Raw genomic sequence first — 20305 nt, 5'->3', positions numbered from 1 at the left:
AATATGTACTCACTTTGATTTGTCACTCTGGTGACTGCCATAATCATGATTGGCACTCCAACAGCAGAGGAGAGGATCCATATGCACACATTGATTATTTTGGCCTTGATAGGGGTACGAAACTCCAGTGCTCTCACAGGGTGGCAAACAGCAATGTAACGGTCCACGCTCATCATAGTGAGAGTGAAGATACTGGTAAACATATTGTAGTAGTCTATGGCTATAACCACTTTGCACAGAAGCTCACCAAAGGGCCAGGTGTTCATTAAATACTTGGTGCTCTGGAATGGAAGTGTACTAGTTGCCAGTGCATCTGCCAGGGCCAAATTGAAGATGTAGATGTTGGTGGCAGTTTTCAGCTTTGTGTATCTGCAAAGACATAATCAACAGAGCAATTTTTAGGACACATGTGTGGCTTGTGTGGCCTTCTACTTTTTTTGTAGGTGCTTTTTTTAAAACAGCTGAAGGTAGCAGGGTATGGAACTCACAAATAAAAGCTTTTAATAGCCAAAAGTAAATATGTGGTAAACTCAGTGGCCTCCAAGTGTCTTGACTCCAAAAAATTCATTCTTATTCTGCTGTGTTTTGAAACTCCAGACTCTGATGTACAGCTTTAGATTATTCTAAGGACGCAGAGGTGTCAGATCAGCTACCCTTGGGGTAATACAAGGAGAATGCCACTGAACGGAATCATTCAGAACACAATGATAACCACATTAGTCAGGAACCTAAGCGTAGTGCTTGATGACTAAGATAAACCAAAGAAAAAGATCCTTCAGGTGTGCCTACAAGGCGGAGGTGAAAATCTTTGGATAGCTCACTTATCTTTTTTTATTATTGTTATTACCAGATACTTTATGCATCATGTGCTTGCAAAGTAGAAAATTTGTTTAACCAAAGTTAACATCATGAAAAAAACATTTAATGTTATTCAATGTGTGAGAACTGTGTTTTCGCTCCAAATATTTATTCAAGGTAGATGAGTAATTTGAACTTGATTAATTAGGTCAATTAGAATGCTTTGCTAAGAGCTTATTAGCTTTTTAAACTACAATCAAAGCTCTCACAGTGTGCTATAATCAGCTGATGTTGCAAAAATAGACAAAATCATACAATAAAAAAGCACTGGATATTTAGCTTTTCAAATGCAATTTATAGTTTTTATTGCATAAATGCATAAATACATAAAACACATAAATGTGCAATATACAGTACATATGACTCAAAAAATGTAGAAATGTTTCATCTTGAATTGAAACATCATCTAGCCTGGTGCAGGTCAATGAGGCATAACATTTTCTTTTAACACAAAGACAGCTGGTATTATATAATAGTTGCAAGAGCAGATCTCATATCTTGCCGATCATTTACAGAATTGTGACTGTGGGTGGTGGTGTTTTTGTGCAGTGCTGAAGCGATTTTGATTTCCCAAAGGAGATGGCCATTTTCAAAGACTACATTTATTACAGCTTCATTTATTTCTCCTCTGGTTGACATGAAATCCCCTCCGTAAAAATAAATAAATAAAAATAATTTGTTTATACAGCCTTGGTAGAAATCATGGTCCATAAGAACTTTTGTCCAAATGAAGATTCGAATAATAATAATATTCATTAATTTTCTTTTTTGGCTTAGTCCCTTTATTAATCTGGGATCGCCACAGCGGAATGAACTGCCACCTTATCCAGCATATGTTTTATGCAGCAGATGCCCTTCCAGCTGCAACCCATATCTGGAAAACATCCAAGTACACTCATTCACACACATACACTACAGACAATTTAGCTTATCAAATTCACCTTTAGCGCATGTCTTTGGACTTGTGGGGGAAACCGGAGCACCCTGAAGAAAACCCACGCAAACACAGGGAGAACATTCAAACTCCACACAGAAATGCCAACTGACCCAGCCAAGGCTTGAACCAGTGACCTTCTTGCTGTGAGGTCATTGTGATACCAACTGTGCCACCATGCAGCCCCATAATAATAATGGTAATAATAATAATTGAAAAAAAAAAAAAAAAAAGATTGAAAATGAATTATTGTGAGTTAGTAAATTAATTGAAGCACTAAACATTCATACAAGGGGTCTCTTCTCAAATGAATTTGTCATCCACGAGACAGAGAATTTGATCTTCCCTTTTTTCCCCTAGGAATTAGGCAGTTATGTAAATGTCTCTGAATCACATTAAGTCTGTAGAAAGCTCTAGAGAAAAAAACATCTCATCTCACCTCTATTCTCAGAGCAATTGTCCAGAACAATTGACAATGCAATATATGGTCTTGCACTCTACACTTTTTCATCTTCATATGGGGAAATCAATACAAACCAGTTCATTGCAAAGTGAGAAAAGCAGGGGAGAAAATGATAGGAGTAAAGTTGCTATAAAGCTATTTACAAGAGTACTAAAAGCAGTGTAACATCTCATAGCTATTTAGTTAACTATAAATGTTTCTATAGCTAATTGTTTAATAAAGACTTAGTTCACACATACCCCCCCCGCGCAAAAAAGACAATACTGTTAATTATTCTCAAGCAATAAAATGTACAGTTTTTTTTACGTACCATATCCGCCATGTAAATAGCTATTTCACTTGGTGCGACCACAACTCCTCTTAAAGGGAATGGGAGATAACGCACCCATATCTTATTTTACCTTGGAAAACGAAATGGTTAATATGTAACCCTCGTTCCCTGAGGGGGGAATCAATACAATTTGGAATGCTATGTGGAAACTTTTAGTATGGGGATTTTGTTAGAAGCCAATCATCTGAAAGCGTAATAAAGCGGGCAAATGAAATGCCAATTAATTGGTGGCGTCAGTGTACACAGCTGGCAGCAATTACAATTATTTGTGTAATTTCTAGCTGAAGAGCCGAACTAAGCTGTCAGCTAAGGCGCAACTGTTTGTGGCAAAGGAACATAGCATCGCCCTTGAGGAAAGAGGGTTACAAAGCAGCCATTTCATCCCCCAGCGGGAGAACTTCAGTGCTATGTGGAAACTTTCATTATAGGGAAATATATGGAAAACGCCACAGTGATTGAACCTTACCACGTCACTGGTAAGAGGCTTGCCAGGCTGTCAGCGTGAATGCACTGTGATCACCAGAGACGCAGCCCTCCAACATGCCCCCCAGAAATCTCAAGGATACCAAGGCGAGTGGTTCGAACGGATCTCTTTGTAGGCTCGTAAACACTACAGAGAAATCCCAAGAGGGAATGAGAGGGGGGCGGGGTGGATTTAATCGCCTCGCTCCTCTGAGGTTATGCCTTCCCACGGTGCCACCATCCACCACGTCATGATGAGCGGAAATGGCAGCAACATAAACCTTTAGTGTGGAGGGTGACAGCCTCTGCTCCAACCTATCCTGAAGAAAAGAAAGGGATCTGCCAGGGGGGTGGGGGGGGATCACAAGGAGAGTTCTGATATCCAGGTCCAGAAGAGCAGACAGCAAGTGAGCTGAGACATGCGGCGGGAGAGGATAACCCCTATACAGTTCATATACGCAACCGTCGTTGTGCTGTCCATCCTGACCAGCACGTGCTTCCACTCTAGCACCGGTAAAAAAGGGTGCAGAGCAAGATACACTGCCAACAGCTCCAGGCAATTCATATGCCAATGCAACTGGCTTCCTTTCCACGGACCCGCAGCTGCATGCCCGCAACACATGGCCCCCCAGCCCATGCTGGAAGCATCTGTCGGGACGCTTGGACACTTGCTCTAAAGGCACTCTGGCCTGTAGAAGCGCAGGGTCCATTCAGGGGCTGAGGGCACAGCGACACAGCTGAGTGACAGTCACTCAGTTTGTGTCTCATATGGAGCAATCCAAGCCGCGTGACAGCGGCTGCAGATGCCATATTCCCCAAATAATTTTAGAGAGACCACAGTTTTCCTGTCAAACTCCCACAGACAGGTCAGCATCAGCTCGTGCACTCTCAGGAGAGGCGCGCCATCATGGTGATCAAGTTCAGCTCCAACCCAAGAAAAGAGATTCTCTGGATGGGGGCGAGCTTGCTCTTTTCTCGGTTGACCAAAAACCCCAACAGGTCGAGGTGCTGGAGCACCCTGTCTGTGCATAATCAATTGATCATGCGAGTTAGTTAGAAGCAGCCAGTCGTTGAGATAATTGAATATGCGGATGCCTGCGAGCCAAAGGGGCTCTGTGAGCTTGGTGAAAACCCGTGGCGACACAGAGAGCCCAGAGAGGAGGACTTTATACCGCTAAGTTCGACCCTCGAACGCAAACTGCAGAAACTGTGGCGTGGAAAAATGGAGACATGAAACTACGCAGCCTTCAGGTCTATTGCTGCAAACCAATCCCGAGGATGGACACTTCGGAGGATGCGCCTCTGCGTGATCATTCTGAATAGCAGCTTGTGCAGACAGTGGTTCAAAACTTGCAGGTCTAGGATTGGCCGTAGCCCACCGCTCTTTTTTTGGGCTTGATGAAGTACGGGCTGTAAAACCTGCTCCTCATCTCGGCTGGAGGGACCGGCTCAATTGCATCCTTCACCAGGAGGACAGCAATCTTCTCGTGCAAGACATGGGCGGACACAGGGCTGACCCTAGGGAAATACACACCCATGAACTTGGAAGGTCGTTTGATAAACTGAATCGCGTAGCCAAGCGCTAACCAGGCTGGCAGAGCTTGCGCAAGTGGCATCATTGTTCACCACAATCGTTAACACACTCAGCGGTGGGGCAGCACGGAGTGGGAGGGCTCAGCTGGGGTCCCGCGGAAGAGTAGGAGGCAAGAGATTCACTCTCACCTTCCTCCCAGGGTCCTGAGAGGGCACTGTTCAAGACTGGCAGTGTTCGGGCTGACACATCCGAGCAAGGGAAGAGGAAAAATGCTCTTTCATGGAGAATTTGGCGGCCGCCGGCTGCAAGGCCAGCAGCCTGGCATTGGAAAATGCTGTTTGATGTTGTGATGCCTGGTCCTCCATCGGGGAAAGAGCAAGTTCCCTCTTCTCCGGATGACCTGTCTCAGGAACGTTTCGCGGTCCTTTTACGGAAGTTAACGGCGCCCTTGGGCAGGGTGCTGGATACTTGCAGGGGGCTCGACGCTGCCGCTTAGCCGGAGGAGCAGGCAGGGGCGGTGGAGCAGGTCTTGAAGCTGCAGGCGGGCACCATTGGGAAGGAGCAGCTGAGGTGGATGGTTCAGCGAGGGGAGCGGTCTTAAGAGCCCGCCGATAGATGACCTCATCATCGCACTCGACTGCTCCTTAACTGTGGTAAACTCCTGGGTGAAATCACCAATGGTGTCCCTGAACAGGCCAGCCTGGAATATGGGTGTATTAAGAATGCCCATCATCCTGGGACAGGGAACCACCGCATCCAGAAATGAATGACATCTTTAAAAAGACGTGCTGCACGACCGTGTTGCTCTTTTAGGAAACTTGCACCTTATACTAATAGGAAGGACCGGACCCAGAGAATGACCATGCAAGGGAAAATACACACAGCTTGACTATCTGCCACTGCATGTCACACACTCTGGAACCGGGAGAAACAGCCTGTTTAAACACTTAAAGCAGCTTACTTGTTTGTTCGCTCTCTCTCTGTCTCTCTTTCTCCGAAGGAGGTTTGGAGGAACCCGAAGACTCTCTCAGAGGCTCTGAAAGCGAATAGGTGTCTCTGCGATGCATGGCTGGCATCTTTATACACGAATGATTGTAATTGCTGCCAGCTGTGTATGCTGATGTTGCCAACTGATTGTCATTTCATTTTCCGTTTTATTACTCTTTAAGATGATTGGCTTCTGACAAAATCCCCATAGTGGAAGTTTCCACATAGCATTGAAGTTCCCTTCCCACTGGGGAAGTAATGTTGTTTTGTTTTGTGCATAAAACTATGCATTAATGTTTTCAAAAATGTACACCTTTTATTAATTTATTTTTTTATTAAAGTTGGACTGCATGTGTTCTATTCTGTTTTCTCTTGATAACTGTCACATTGAATCACCAACAACAGCTCTAACTGTCCTCTGTGCCAACACAGCAGTCAAGCATGTTAAACCACTGTCAAAAAAAGCATTCATCTCTTGACATCTCAAACAGTCAGCTGCGATTCAGTTGAGCAGTTATTTTAAAGACCCATGGGATGATGACATTTGAATGACCTGTGGTGTGAGGACACAGTGCAGGGTGGATTCACTGAAGTGCTCTAGAACTTTAAAGTGTGTTGTGTCAGGCTAAAACATTGTCTTAAGGTATGGTCCCATTTATCACCGTTAAACAGATTCTGCTAGGCAGAATAGCCATTTAAATATAGAGCACTGTGGTGATAAAATATAAGGATTTTTGACATTTTGTGACAAACAACAACAAAAAGACTATTTCTTGTTTTGATTGTCATAATAATCAACACAAATGAACATAACTTTAATTAATTTTGAATAAATTCAACCTTGGCAGATGCAAAAAGCTAAGTGCTGGCATTATTCCACGGTTGCATGTGTTCAAATAGTGTTTAAGCAGAGAGTGCAATTATAATTTATTGTGGGTGCATTATTATAAATTTGTATAATTATAAACACATCAAGGCTGTGAAAGTGGTGTGATTAGAAGAGTGTTCTTTTTTCTATGGACAATAAATGTCCCTATTTTGTTCCAATTAGACACTTGCAGGCCAATAGCCAGGGGGGGTTCAGGTGGTTTGAAAGACCCACTCCTCAATGACAGTCCAGAATTTGTCCCATACATTAGCTCTTGTATCCTATTTAGACTGCTACGCCATCATAAATAGTGAAAATAACCCTTCAAAAAAGGCTTTAAGACCAATCAGAATCCTCTGTTGGCTGTCACAATTATTTTTCATGACTCGCAATATCCAGTTCTGCAAGAAAACATACAATTTTACATAAAACATAAAATTTTACGCTACTGTATTCTTTGTTTTATTAATTTTTTTTATTACTCAAATAGCCAAATTCTGACTTAGAAAAGTTGAATGTGCTGGCCACTTTGTTTTTTCCAAATAAATGACAATATGCTACTTTTTTTTTTAAACTTTAACAGATTCCTATTTTTTCTAATGATATATGACATAATATTTGTATTTTATTAACATTTTATCAAGTATTTATTAACATTTCTTTATTCTAAATGTTTAGGAAATATTTTGGTACATTAAAAAGTGTGTTTATGTTGAGCACCTGACAAGCTAATTCAGCTAAAAATAATGCTTAAAATGTCACTTAAATGCAGTATTTAAATCTCATAATTAAATAGAAAATGAGGCGAATAACTGTAAAAACATCTACATTTTGAGAAAAGAAAGAACTACCCCTTTCGCCAGGCTGGCTATGGGCTTGAGTTGTTAACCTTATTTTTCAAGCTTTAAAAACCAAAAACTTTGACTACAGAACTATGTAATCAGAATTGCTTAAATATGTGTTTCTGTGTTTTGGTCTGCAAAATACGTAATTCATACAGTGCTCTATATGAAACCATGAATCTAGTAGTTTGCAAGAGATTTATGCACTTATATTTAGCAATACATTTTCTCAATTTTTCTTTGTTGATTAATGAAAATCTGATTGGTTGGAAAGTGATATATGTGTGAGCTGTGCTACATCACTGACAATAAACAGTGGACATTTTTAACAATTTTGTAGCAATCATGGCAGCAGAAATTGATGGAGAATGTTAATACGTGGCATTATAAAGATATGTATAAAAAGTCATACTAAACAGTAAAGTATGACAAATTGTTAGTATACATCTTCTAAAAAAACTAGTGTTATACAGCTTACAAGATGGAGAACTGCACATGCAAATTGTGATCATTTATTTATTGAGCACATCTGCACCCTTGTCTCATTTGCATAATTCATATTTGTGAATCAGTTGATAAATGAATGGTAACTGTGCATACAAATAAATAAGTTAATAAGAGCATAAAACCAATCCATTCTCTGTGAATTTCCTTGATTTCCAGGATTTCTTGTATGGGATGCATATTATGAGTAAACTCCACTCCACTATGACAGCTCCACTAAGTTCTCACATGCTTAGTGTTTTTTTACAATGTGGATTAATAATAATGTAGTTTCGTGCCTTTGTGTTAGCATCCCCTGTAAACAATTCAGCTTTTCAAATTTAGATTAACATTTCTGTGTCCTAGATGAGTGATTTTCAGGGTTTTGTTACTTAAAATTGTGCAGCCAGATCCTACATTTTTGATAATTGTCAAAAAAGGTGCCCAGAATATTTTGCTGTCTGAATATCAGAATATATTATATTTCAGAATAAATAACACCACGTCTAAACAACAAATAATCAAGTAAACTTATGATCAAGTAAACAAGAATGATTCAGACATGCTAATAATGTTCTCTGGGTCTTTGGCCAGAGAAACAAACAAAGTGATGAAGCAATACTGAATTAGGTAAGCTAAAAAGGTCAATGTGTATGTGTGTGAATAAGAGTGTATGGGTGTTTCCCAGTGATGGGTTGCAGCTGGAAGGGCATCCACTATATGCTGGATAAGTTGGTGGTTCATTCCGCTGTGGCGACCCCAGATTAATAAAGGGACTAAGCTGAAAACAAAATGAATGAATGAAAGAATTTTCACAGATGGATATGATGATTGGAAATAAGTGTAGTGTACAACACAAGTGAGTGACAAGTGAGGCAGTCTACTCCAGCTGGGGTCTCCACCTGCCCTTCCTCTTTTCCGATTCCAGCTGGAGATGGCACATACAGCTCTAACTCCCACAGCAGTGCCCACAAGCTTTGACTATTTATATATATATATTGCTGCCACTTTCCAGCTCTATCTCCGTCAGGAGTGTTCCTCGAGCAATTGAGTATTCATCGACCCCCCCCCCAAACCCCCCCAACATGCCAACCCTGCTCGGGCTCCCGCAGGAGTCTGTGTCACCCTTTGCTCCAGCAGGAGCCCTCTTTACTTTCCCTTTCTCAACCACTATATCCAGCAGCTGAATAAAGCATTTCTAGCCTTTTAGGGAGTTCGAATACACGGCTGCTGTCCCGAGTCATTAAGCATTTTGGGGAGCTCTCGAGAACTACCTGATCTCGTACTCCCCTTACATGCTCAATTGACCAGGCGGGAGCCCTGTGCTCAATTATCTCTGAGCTCAGGGTTCCCTCCCGGGACAGCATGCCAAACCTGCTATTATTTGTCAAACAATATCTAAGTGTGAACTCTTGAAGTGAAGTTTTACAAAATAATATCGAGAGGAGCACGTGATATGAATGACCACAGCAGGTCTCTCATCTACAACCACTAGTTAGCCATTAGTTAGCCACTAGTTAGAAACCATCCACCCCAGCATGCCAAACCTGCTATCATTTGTCAAACAATACCTAAGTGTGAACTCTAACTTAAAGAAGTTGCTTAAGGTTTACCTTCTTATGTATGAATTGGTAAGTGCTGTCACTGCAGGTGGTGCTGAATTGTTTGATATGAATAGTAAAACATCTCAGTTACTATCGTAACCCTCTTTCTTTGAAGTAGGGAACGGAGACATTATGTTCATAATTAATAATTCCATAAATTTACATAGCACTTTTCTGAACACTCAAATCCACCACCAGTGTGCAGCATCCACCTTGGATGACACGATGACAGCCATTTTGCGTCAAAGCACACACCAGCTTAATTGGAAAGAAGACAGAGTGATGAAGCCAATTATGATATGGGGATGGTTAGGAGGCAATGATGGACAGAAGCCAGTGGGCAAATTTGGCCAAGATGCCAAGGCTAAACCCCTACTCTTTTTTAAAGGACATCCCAAGATTTTTAATGGCCACAGTGAGTCAGGATCTTGGTTGAAGAGTAAGAAAATGGGCAGATGGGCAATGGGCAAATGGTTACTGTTCAGTTCATCAACGGCTTTCAATTCACGTCGTATCAGGCATTAAAAGCTTAAAAGCAAATCCATCGCAGCTCCAAAGCCAGCATAATTCATAATAAACTTGCCAGATGGCTACTCACGGTCCAGCACAATCATACAGCGTCCTAATAAAGTGAACTTGTTCGCTGAATCATCTCTCCGTGCAGTACAGCCGCAGACATCCAAATCATATGCCGGTCATCTCGTTTAACGTGGGCCGTGTCCGCCTCCTCGTGGATAATTTTCAGACTTAAACATATCTTGAATGACACCAGCATATTCCAGACATATGTAGCCAACAGAGTTTCCACTATTAGAAATTTGTCACAGAAGTTTCAGTGGCGATATGTTAATTCCATTGCCAATCCTGCTGATGATGCCTCTCGAGGCGTCAAGTCTAGCGCTTTTAGGAATGACGGAAGATGGCTGACAGGTCCAGAGTATTTGAAAGGTTCAACTTCGGACTGGCCAGAAATGCCTCAAGAATCACTTCGCATTCCAGATAGTGACCCAGAAATAAAGAGAACAACTGCTGTTTTTTCCATCACCACAGCTAATTCAAGTCCATTCACTAAGTTAATTGATCATTTTTCATCATGGGAAAAACTGCAAAGAGCGACAGCATGGTTGCTAAAATTTAGAAGTATGCTTCTGCACTTGAGTCAAAAGCGGAAAGATGCCGCAGCAGCTTTTATAAAACATTCTAAATCTCAAGAAAAGCGGGGTAATCACACAAATAAGATTAAATCTGTGGTCCAGACTTTGTCAGTGACGGATCGGGTACACGCTGAGGAGTTTCTTATTCGTCATGTTCAACAGCAGAGCTTTCAAGATGAGATAATTCTGTTAAATAAAGGTCAAGCTGTGAAAACCAGTAGCAGATTGTACAAGTTGGATCCAGTTCTAGACAATGGCGTCTTAAGAGTTGGTGGAAGGTTCAGTAGAATGGCAATGCCAGAAGAACTCAAGCATCCAGCAATTTTGCCCCACGAAAGTCGCTTGTGCAGACTATTAATGGACTATACACACAGGATGGCAGGACACTGCGGTAGAAGCCAATTGCTTGCTGAACTTCATAAAAGATTCTGGGTTACTAAAGGTAATGCTACTGCCAGAAAAGTAATTCGAGATTGTCTATTTTGTAGACGTTGGCATGGAACTCCAATCGAACAAAAGATGGCAGATTTGCCTCTGAATCGAATTACTCCTGACTTGCCACCATTCAGTCACGTTGGAGTAGATTATTTTGGTCCTATAGAGGTAAAGAGGGGGAGGACGCATGTCAAAAGATATGGAGTGATATTTACTTGTTTCAATAGCAGAGCTGTTCATCTCGAAATGGCCTATTCATTAAACACAGATTCCTGTATTTGTGCTCTTAGAAGGTTTGTGTGTAGAAGGGGACAAGTTAAAGAGTTTGTTTCTGACAATGGAACCAACTTTATTGGAGCGGAACGTGAATTAAGGCAGGCACTTGCTGACATCAACCAAGACAAAATACAGAAAATACAGAAAATTCAATCCTCCTTTAGGTTCTCATCATGGAGGTGTATGGGAACGAATCATTCGAATTCTCAAAAAGATCCTATGCTCCGTCCTTCGACAGCAGACCCTTGATGATGAAGGCTTACAGACTGCTTTATGTGAAGTGGAAGCTATACTCAATGACCGCCCAATTACTACAGTTTCTGAGGATGTTAAAGATCCAGAAGCTTTAACCCCTAACCATTTACTTCAGTTGAAAGGAATTCCCATCTTCCCTCCAGGAGTGTTTCAGAAGGACGACACCTATTCCAGAAGAAGATGGAAACAAGTACAGTATATCTGTGATCTTTTCTGGAAACGATGGACTAGAGAGTACTTACCGTTATTGCAGAAACGACAGAAGTGGAATAAAACCAAACAGAACCTCAAAATTGGAGATATTGTTCTCATTATCGATGATACTTCACCACGGAATTCCTGGCCAATAGGTCGAATTTTGGAGACGTTTCAAAGGACAGCAAAGGATATGTACGCAGAGTTAAAGTGAGAACTAAAAGCAGTATCCTGGAAAGACCTATTAGCAAATTATGCTTTCTCAGAGACATGTCGTGAGAATTTAAAGAAACTAGGCAGAAGACTTTTTTAATGTCTTGGACATTTGTTACTCCAATTTATGGCTCCTTTTTTGAAATCAGAATTGTCACAAGATGACAATTAGGGGCCGGAATGTTGGAGCCATTTCTTTCTTTAATTATTATTATGTTTGGACTTGGGTTGGTTGGATGATACGATTATTATTATTATTATTATTATTAAGTTTACATTTGATAATTATTGTATTTAGATTTGAGCATTTTGTATTTTGTATTCGTATATTATTCATGTTTAAGTATTAGCTTTATTGTTGTGATTTTGTGAATGAAGACTTTTATTCTGTCAAAATTGGGATTTAAGGAAGCCAGGTAGTAGGTGGAGGAGGAAGGGGAAGAGGAAACAATTTTCAGACCGTGAGTTTGTTTGTGGTGATGGGTGCTACTGAGGAACAACGAGCTATTTCACTGATGTTATGGCACAAGATGTGATAAAATAAACATGACAAAAAAGGATTCACAGCGGACTCACGCGTCATTGTTTACCCTTACCGTGATAGCAGCTTAAAGAAATATTGCCGCTATAGATGGAACTGCTTATTAATTAAGGTTGTATGCAAGCAGCATCTGGAAAAGCCTCATTCAGAATTTGCTTCAGACCCAAACCAACTGAAGAGCTCTAGAAAAAGCTCCAGCTTGCATCCAGCAGTGAACGGCGCAGTGTTGGAGGTTAAGCTGGGTTTTTTCCTGTCCCCTGGCATTTCACTGATCATAAAAGTATATAAGCAGCATCTGGAGAAGCCTCATTCAGACCTACCAATGAAGGGCCAATCGCACTAGCATTCAGCTGGTGATTCAGGAACTGTGGCAGTGAATCATAATAAAGGTAATTAAGAGTCTGATAAGGTAAACCTACTTCTAAAGTAACAACTAAAGAAGTTTTTGTTGTTAATAAATATCAGAAAATGCAGAAAAGTTCTGAAGTCTTTGAACAATTCGGATAGGATGTTAAGATAATCCTTCTGTTTCTCCTTGCAGGCATTCAGTGGTGTAACACTTGCATTGAAAACCGCACAAACTGTGAACTAGACAAACTGTTTACCACTTCTTGCAATCCACAAAAAATTTGTACTATCAGTTATTTGTATATCACAACCATTCTGTGTATCCTTACCACATTAACTTCTTTGAGAGAATGCTTGGCACCTTGGCAAGATGGCACCTTTCAAATTCAGCATAGTGATTGGATGATCCTGTGAGGTGGTAACTGGAGTGTGTCATCCATTGTGTGCCCAGCATTTGCATAGTTATAGTACAGTTAAGCTATTTTTATATTTAAAAGTCTTAAATATTTTCCTATGCATAACTCATTTTCCAAACCACTTCTAGTTTATCCAAGTATTGTGCTGAATATATAAAGTCTAAACATCACTATGTAATGTTGATCTTTACCTAAGCATTTATATATAAACATTAATAAGCAACGTTTCATACAGTGGAGTTTCTCAAACAGTGCATGTTAAATATATACATGATTATTTGTGTCCACTTTGTTAGATGGAAATATTGTAATCCATGTGTGTCTCTCTTTCTGAGGCAATGTAGATTAGAAGAAATGTTGATTAGGTCAAAAATGTGTTTGGCAACTTCTGGCTTCTTAACACCTTTGTCCTTCAGAAGAACAAACTTCGCAGTCGCTATTGCCACTGTTACTGATAAGCTTAAACAAAAGGGCCAAAGTTAAGTGTTATTTAACTGGCTGCAGCATTTGTTGGAAATTCATTTCCACTACTGAATTTCCACAAGTTTCTGACTTTACCGCTGATCATCGATTTACTACCAAGTGGGGATGCCATATGCTTAGTCCTTCACTGGGGAAAGGGCAGTTGCCCTCGTCTCTGGATGGCGCTCAACGCTATTGCTTGGAGGACCTGATGTAGAAGCCACAGGAGGACGCCCTCAGTGAGGAGCAGGCAGTGCGGATGAACCCGGCAGGGGAGCAATCTTCTGAGCCTGCAGGTGGATGATTTTACCCAACACATTCGTCTGCTCTTTCACTGCCGAGAACTCCTGAGTAAACGAGCTTTGTCGACATCACACATATCTGCCAGGGTAAACCAGAGGTGGTGTTCCTGGAACACAAGTGTGGCTATTGGGAAGAAACTACCCTCATGCAGCTTGACCAGCACCTGCACTCGGTGGCACTGGTAGGTGGCCATAGCTTGGACAGCAGAGGCGGCCTGGGTCACAGCAGTGTACATCTGACTGTAAGCAATGCAGAAAAACTTACATGCAAAGACTGATCACAATGGTGTGCTCTACTTGGGGGATAGCCTCCTACTCCCTGACTCCCGGGCTGAATAAAGCTACGGTCACACTGGGCTTTGTGTGTGCGAAATTCTGTCGTGCGGCGCTGCAAAAAGGGGCGGGATTAAACAAGATGATTAGACATAAAAAAAAAGCGAGCGATTGCTCCATGTTTTAAATTTCTGTCTAGAGAGGTCATGTTTTGATCCTCGCTTGGTCTCACGCAGTCAAGTGATGCGATTTCGCAGGTCAGAGTTCACCAAGCTTGAACTTTGCACCGCAGCAACCTGGGAAACTTGACGCATGACCTTGCGTTTCCGGTCTGATGCATTCGCGTGCGTATGAATGGAAGTCTATGGGAGGAAAAGCCCAGTGTGACCGCAGCTTAAGGCTTTTCCAGGTGCTGCTTATATACTCCCTTAATTAATAAGCAGGTCCACCTGTGAAGCAGCTTCTCTGCCAATTCCCAGGCATTCATTGGCTCGTTTTCTTACTCTTCAGGATGATTGGTCATCTGGCGATAACCAATAATGTTTAGACTTCCATTCATACGCACGTGAATGTGTCAAACCGGAAACGTAAGGTTGTGCGGCAAGATTCGCAGCTCGCTGCATTGGAAAGTTCAAGCTTGGTGAACTCTGACCTACAAAATCACATCATATGATTGCGTGAGACCAATAAAGGATCAAAACATGGCCTCTCTGATTAAAAAAAATTGGACCAATCGCTCACTTTTTTTTAATGTCTAATCATCTTCTTTAAACCCACCCCTTTTTGTAGCGCTGTACAACAGAATTTCGCAAGCTCAAACTAGTGTGACTGCGGCATAATGTTGAAGTTCCCGACCTGAAAGGGAATTGCGAGGAGCTGTTATTAATTATCTCCCTCTAGTCCACTTTATGGAATTTTAATGTTGTTTATATTTTTTTTTTTTGCTCATCAAGAGGATGCTATTGATATGCAGAGTATTGAATTAGCATTTAAATGAGGAACATTTTTAAAATTTAGTTTAGATTTTCTTGTCATGTTTTCTGTAAATTAGCAAATATTGTATAAGATTTTAAGCAATGCGCTCAGCATCTATTTAAAGCAAACATTATGTTGAAAACTCATCAAGTGGCTTGTACTAATTAAAGCTTTATAAAGCTTTGTTATATAATAAGCTACGTTATATATTATCATCATCAAATAAATAAAATATACAGCAAATGAGTAATAAATGACAGAACAAAAAAAATAAAAAAGGCAATATCTCTAAAAATATATACCTATAAGTGTAGATTATTTAAATAAGGCGAATTAGTATTCAAATATTTTGCAGCCAGTTTAATAATAATAAATTTAAAACTTAATTCTAAAAGCACTTTACACAAAAAAAGATACAGATGTAAAACAGTTTAGAATAACAGTAAAATTGGATCATTCAAAAGATTCAGTTTAGATGTCATTTGGTCCCCTCTGAGTATGTAGTAAAGTTTTCCTGAATCATTTATTAAAGAATGAATTATTCAATGTGTCTCTCTCTATCACAGTTTTGCGCTCAGTCAGTTGCAAAGGCAAGCGAAAGTAGGTTTAAATAAAAAGGTAATGTAAAAGCCAAATTCCAGACATTAGGAGATTTAGAAACCCCGGCCAGATGCATTTTTAAGTGCCAAAAAGTTCTATGTGGTCTATGTGGGTCTACAGAGCATGTGACTTTGTGGGAGAGTTGACAGTTCTCACGCGCACAGAACCAGCAGTAGCCTACAAAATGGGTAAACGAGAGGAAATTTTTTACTGGTTAATCGATTGCAGATATTCAATTACCTTGGGCGGATATAAAAAAGGTGTCAAAAGGATGAAACAAGTCTGATCAGATAAAAAAAAAAATAATAAATTATATTTGCAACAATAAACATTGCTCACTAATAAACATATAACATAGACATATTAAATCCAGAGTTTGTCATGAATCATGGGTAAAGTTTTGAAAAATGTTTTCAGAGACATATTGTATAAGATATTAAGCAATGCGCTCAGCATCTATTTAAAAAATATTCAACCATGCCTAATCCTTACTCTTGAGTTTCAATGTGTCAACAGCACTAACCCATGTTGTAGATTATGCAGTAAATAACTCTAAAATAGCCAGTGTTTTGCTGTAATAAAAATGTAACAGTATTTTACTGTACAATGAGTAGTATTTGTATAAAATTGTGAAAAGTAACTGTTACAATAAATGGCAAATTAGTCTACTCTGATGCTTTACAGTATGTTGCTATTTATGTAGAAGTGCATTTATCTTAAGACAGAAAACAATGATTTAGTCAGTGACACACAAACACAGGGTGTCTGTCATATTCTAAACACAAAGATATTGCCTCTTTAAGGGAGCCAGGTGTTAGATCCGTTTGCTTTCGAGTGTCCTCCATTCTCTGTCTATCTCTGCCAAGAGAATCATCCGCGACTCCAGCCACCCAAGCCATAGACTTTTCTCTCTGCTACCCTCAGGCAGATGGTTGCGCAGCATCTGGTCATTCACCAGCCAACTGAAGGAAAGTTTCTTCCCTCAGACTATCAGGCTAATAAACAATTTACACACCCCACACAAACTTTTCCACACCCCTCACTGCACACCATCAATATGTAGCATGCACTCCACTTTAACCATTCCATACTTAAAACAATACTGCCTACAGCTATGTGTACACCTATTCATTGTACATATCGCTGTCAACATGCTGTTGTATGTTGTTGTATTTTGCACTATAGTTGTATTTGCACTGTCTGTATTTTGCACTGTCTGTATTTTGCACTGTCATTGTATTTGCACTACCTGTATTTTGCACTGTTTGGAGCCAGCACTAGGCTTGTGCCGGTATTCGGTAATGCGATAAATCACGGTAATGAATATGCACGATATTGTTATCGCGGGCACTTCAAAATACCGTGAAAAATATTAGATCCGAATTTATATTCTTAGAACGCGCCTTAGCTTATTTTCCATCAACCGCTTGAAGAAACACTGCGTATATGCTGCGCAGAACTGATGCGCACTCTGATGTAAACAATCCCCGCATGTAGAAGCCCTGTGTGCGCAGTGCGCGCCGCCGCTGCCACCGCACTATAATCCTCACACGCAGGCCATCTGTCAGACCGGGCACTTTCCCGGTGGGCCGACGTACTTTTTGGGCCGGGCTGATCATCGTCTTATGATTTGATCGGCCCATAAAAGGCTTAGCAGCCTATCGTTTTTTTCTGCCTTATTGATTGACGCTGCTGTGATCTGTGACTCTCTGAAACTAGATGCTTTTTTTCCCGGACAGACAGACCGGGCCGGCCCATGTGACACCCTGCAGCCCATTGGCTCTTTTCGGTATTGACATTGGGCTGGCCCAATCACAAACTCCTATTTTGGACTCCGTGTGACTGTGCGTCGTCTGTGTGTATTTGTCAAAATAGTCGAGAGTCAGAGAGACGAAACGCAAGGGAGGCGCAGAGAAATCGCGGGAAATACACCGGCGTTTCATTTAGCGATTCTGAAAAGTTCTCTGTTCATTCTAGTACACGGCTAAAAACGCAAATCACGTGAGCACACACTCTCTGCCCAGAGCTGCAGCCACTAGTTCAGCGGGTAAGCATAAACCCCAGGTCAGAGTATAGTGCATGTCAGACAGTTCATCTGCTGGATGATCTCATCTCACTATAGTTGTTAAACGTGATATTGAATTCATCTTGTTGTCTCTATCTAACAATTCTTATGTCTTTTGAATCACTTGTTCTCAGTTAACTGTTTTGGCTGAGTGCAAAGATAAGCTAATATATTAATTTATGTAACCACATACACTGATTCTGCACATTGACTGATTGCTAACCTTTATCGTTTAAATTTAATGTACGTTATACTGTTATAATGGCCATTATTGATTATTAAAACTGATATTCTGCAAAAGAGACAGGGTAAAGTTCATTCTTTTCAATGGAAATGAAAGGAGACAGTTATATTTAAGCCTTGTTTTGTTATAAATATGCAGTGTGAAGATGATGCTCATAAAAATATGCAGCTACACGAGGCTGTTTGGTGTCTGTTAATCATAATATCAAAATGAAACAAATTTGACTTATATTATGTTTTCATTGTTTAGATAGTGAAACAGCAAGCAGGATGAGGTGAAAGAGGTTAAAATGTAACACTGTTCCCTTTGAAGATTTACCCATGCATTATCAGGCAGTTTTTGTTATGTTTATTATTGAATATAGGCTGAGTCAATAGTGTATTGAATAAGCTAAATTGGCTGTAGTGTATGAGTGTGTGTGAATGAGTGTGTATGGGTGGTTTCCAATATTGGGTTGTGGCTGGAAAGGCATCTGCTGCATAAAACATGCTGGAATAGTTGGCAGTTCATTCCACTGTGGCGACCCCTGATAAACAAGGGACTTATGCGAAGAAAAATAAATGAATGAATAGTGTATTTTTTTAGAACTCAACAAATATCTTTATGGACAGCATACAGAAATTAAATTGAGATTAAAGTTTGTATTTATTTATTTATTTCATATATATGGCTTTTGTGTTTTATAGAATATGAGTTGATAAGGAGGAACGCTGCCGACAATTTATCCCCCTTTAAAAAGGTTAAAGTCAAAAGTTTGGAAATATTTTGGGTTCCAAAAAAATGCAGAGGGATTACGAAGACGGTTTCCCTTTTGCACATTCACTTTGATATAATTGCTCAAGTTTACTTTTATATTGTGTATTGTTTTATTTATATTTATTTGTATTTAAATGTTTGAAGTACTTTTAGTTAATTAAAAAGTTATTAAAGTTTTGTTATTAAAGTTTTTTGTGTTTTTTTACCTTTTTCTCTAGTAAAATTACAATATCGTGATAATACCGTATACCGTGATAAAAGCTCAATCAATTAATCGCAGCATGAAAATGTGATACCGGCACATGCCTAGCCAGCACCTAAGCTTTTCACTTATCACAGCACAAGTTTTAAGCCTTAAATAAGAATTATTAAATTGTTGTTATATTGAACTTTGTACTTGAAAGCTACATTGTTAGCTAGTTAGCATCTCCTCACAAAGTCTTACATTACTTTCATTTAAGCATATTTATTAATTGGATAACTCAGCTTGCTTATATTTTAATTTTACGTTATTGGTTTAGCCATAATGTACAGATGCAACCAATGCAATGTGCCTTTCTAGCAACTAAGCAGTTTTATACACATAAAAACTATTCATTCATTCATTAATTCATTTTCTTTTCAGCTTAGTCCCTTTATTAATCTGGGGTCCCCACAGCGGAATGAACCGTCAACTTATCCAGCATGTGTTTTACACAGCGGATGCCCTTCCAGCTGCAACCCATCAGCCATCCATCCAGCTGAAGTTTATGTGCTCATTCAAAGTTATAGCAAATATCACCATATATTTTAAAAAGCAAGACAGAGTACAGTTAGCGTGGGAAAACATAGCAGCTCAAGTTATTGCGTAATTTTACATTTAAAGTAATTACTTATTTAAGTCTATAATAAAATAAGTAATGTTATGTGTGATGTTTCTAAAATTTTTACACACGTTCCCACTTTTATACACGTTGATCAGTTTTAATAGATGTAAAAGTGCACTTGTGTGTGTGTGCCTTTTTTATTTATCAAGTGATAGAGGTTGATATGACATTTAGAATGTAAGCAGAACTAAACAATAGTTTTTAGAAAAAATAATAATTAATCTAGTAACAGTACATGTCCTTGTCGAAGGTCAGTGAATTTAAGGTAATTATTCATTAAAAAAGGACAAGCCATTCTCCTACGTGACTTTGCTCTTTGTGTGACTGAAATGTAGGCAATAGCTGTTTCCATCCAAATATATTAATTAACTTTATGTGCAAAACTGGAATAACGCAGATGTGCGAATAAAGCAGCGTTTCCATCCGATGAGTCAAAGAGAACAAAATCAAGACTTCCTGATGAAACGGGCGCCAAATATCAACAGTAAAAACAGATTTTACTGCAGTAGAAGAAGCTACGTTAATCTTTTCTTTATTTAATAAATGTCCTTGCGCCTCAGAAG

At 39.9% G+C, this 20305-nt stretch overlaps 1 protein-coding gene across 1 annotated transcript in view; it reads right to left on the bottom strand.

Moving 5' to 3' along the window:
- oprd1a (opioid receptor, delta 1a) overlaps positions 1-20305 on the bottom strand; it is a 35510-nt gene that overhangs the window by 1683 nt on the left and 13522 nt on the right. Inside the window, exon 2 of the mRNA XM_056480394.1 lies at positions 14-369. Coding sequence (XP_056336369.1) covers positions 14-369 — 356 coding nt within the window. The remainder of the gene's footprint in view (positions 1-13; positions 370-20305) is intronic.

This window comes from Danio aesculapii, chromosome 19 (genome assembly GCF_903798145.1).
Source record: "Danio aesculapii chromosome 19, fDanAes4.1, whole genome shotgun sequence".
Taxonomy (NCBI): domain Eukaryota; kingdom Metazoa; phylum Chordata; class Actinopteri; order Cypriniformes; family Danionidae; genus Danio; species Danio aesculapii.
Note: the sequence above shows the minus strand (reverse complement) of the source record. Positions and strands in the feature narration are given on the sequence as shown.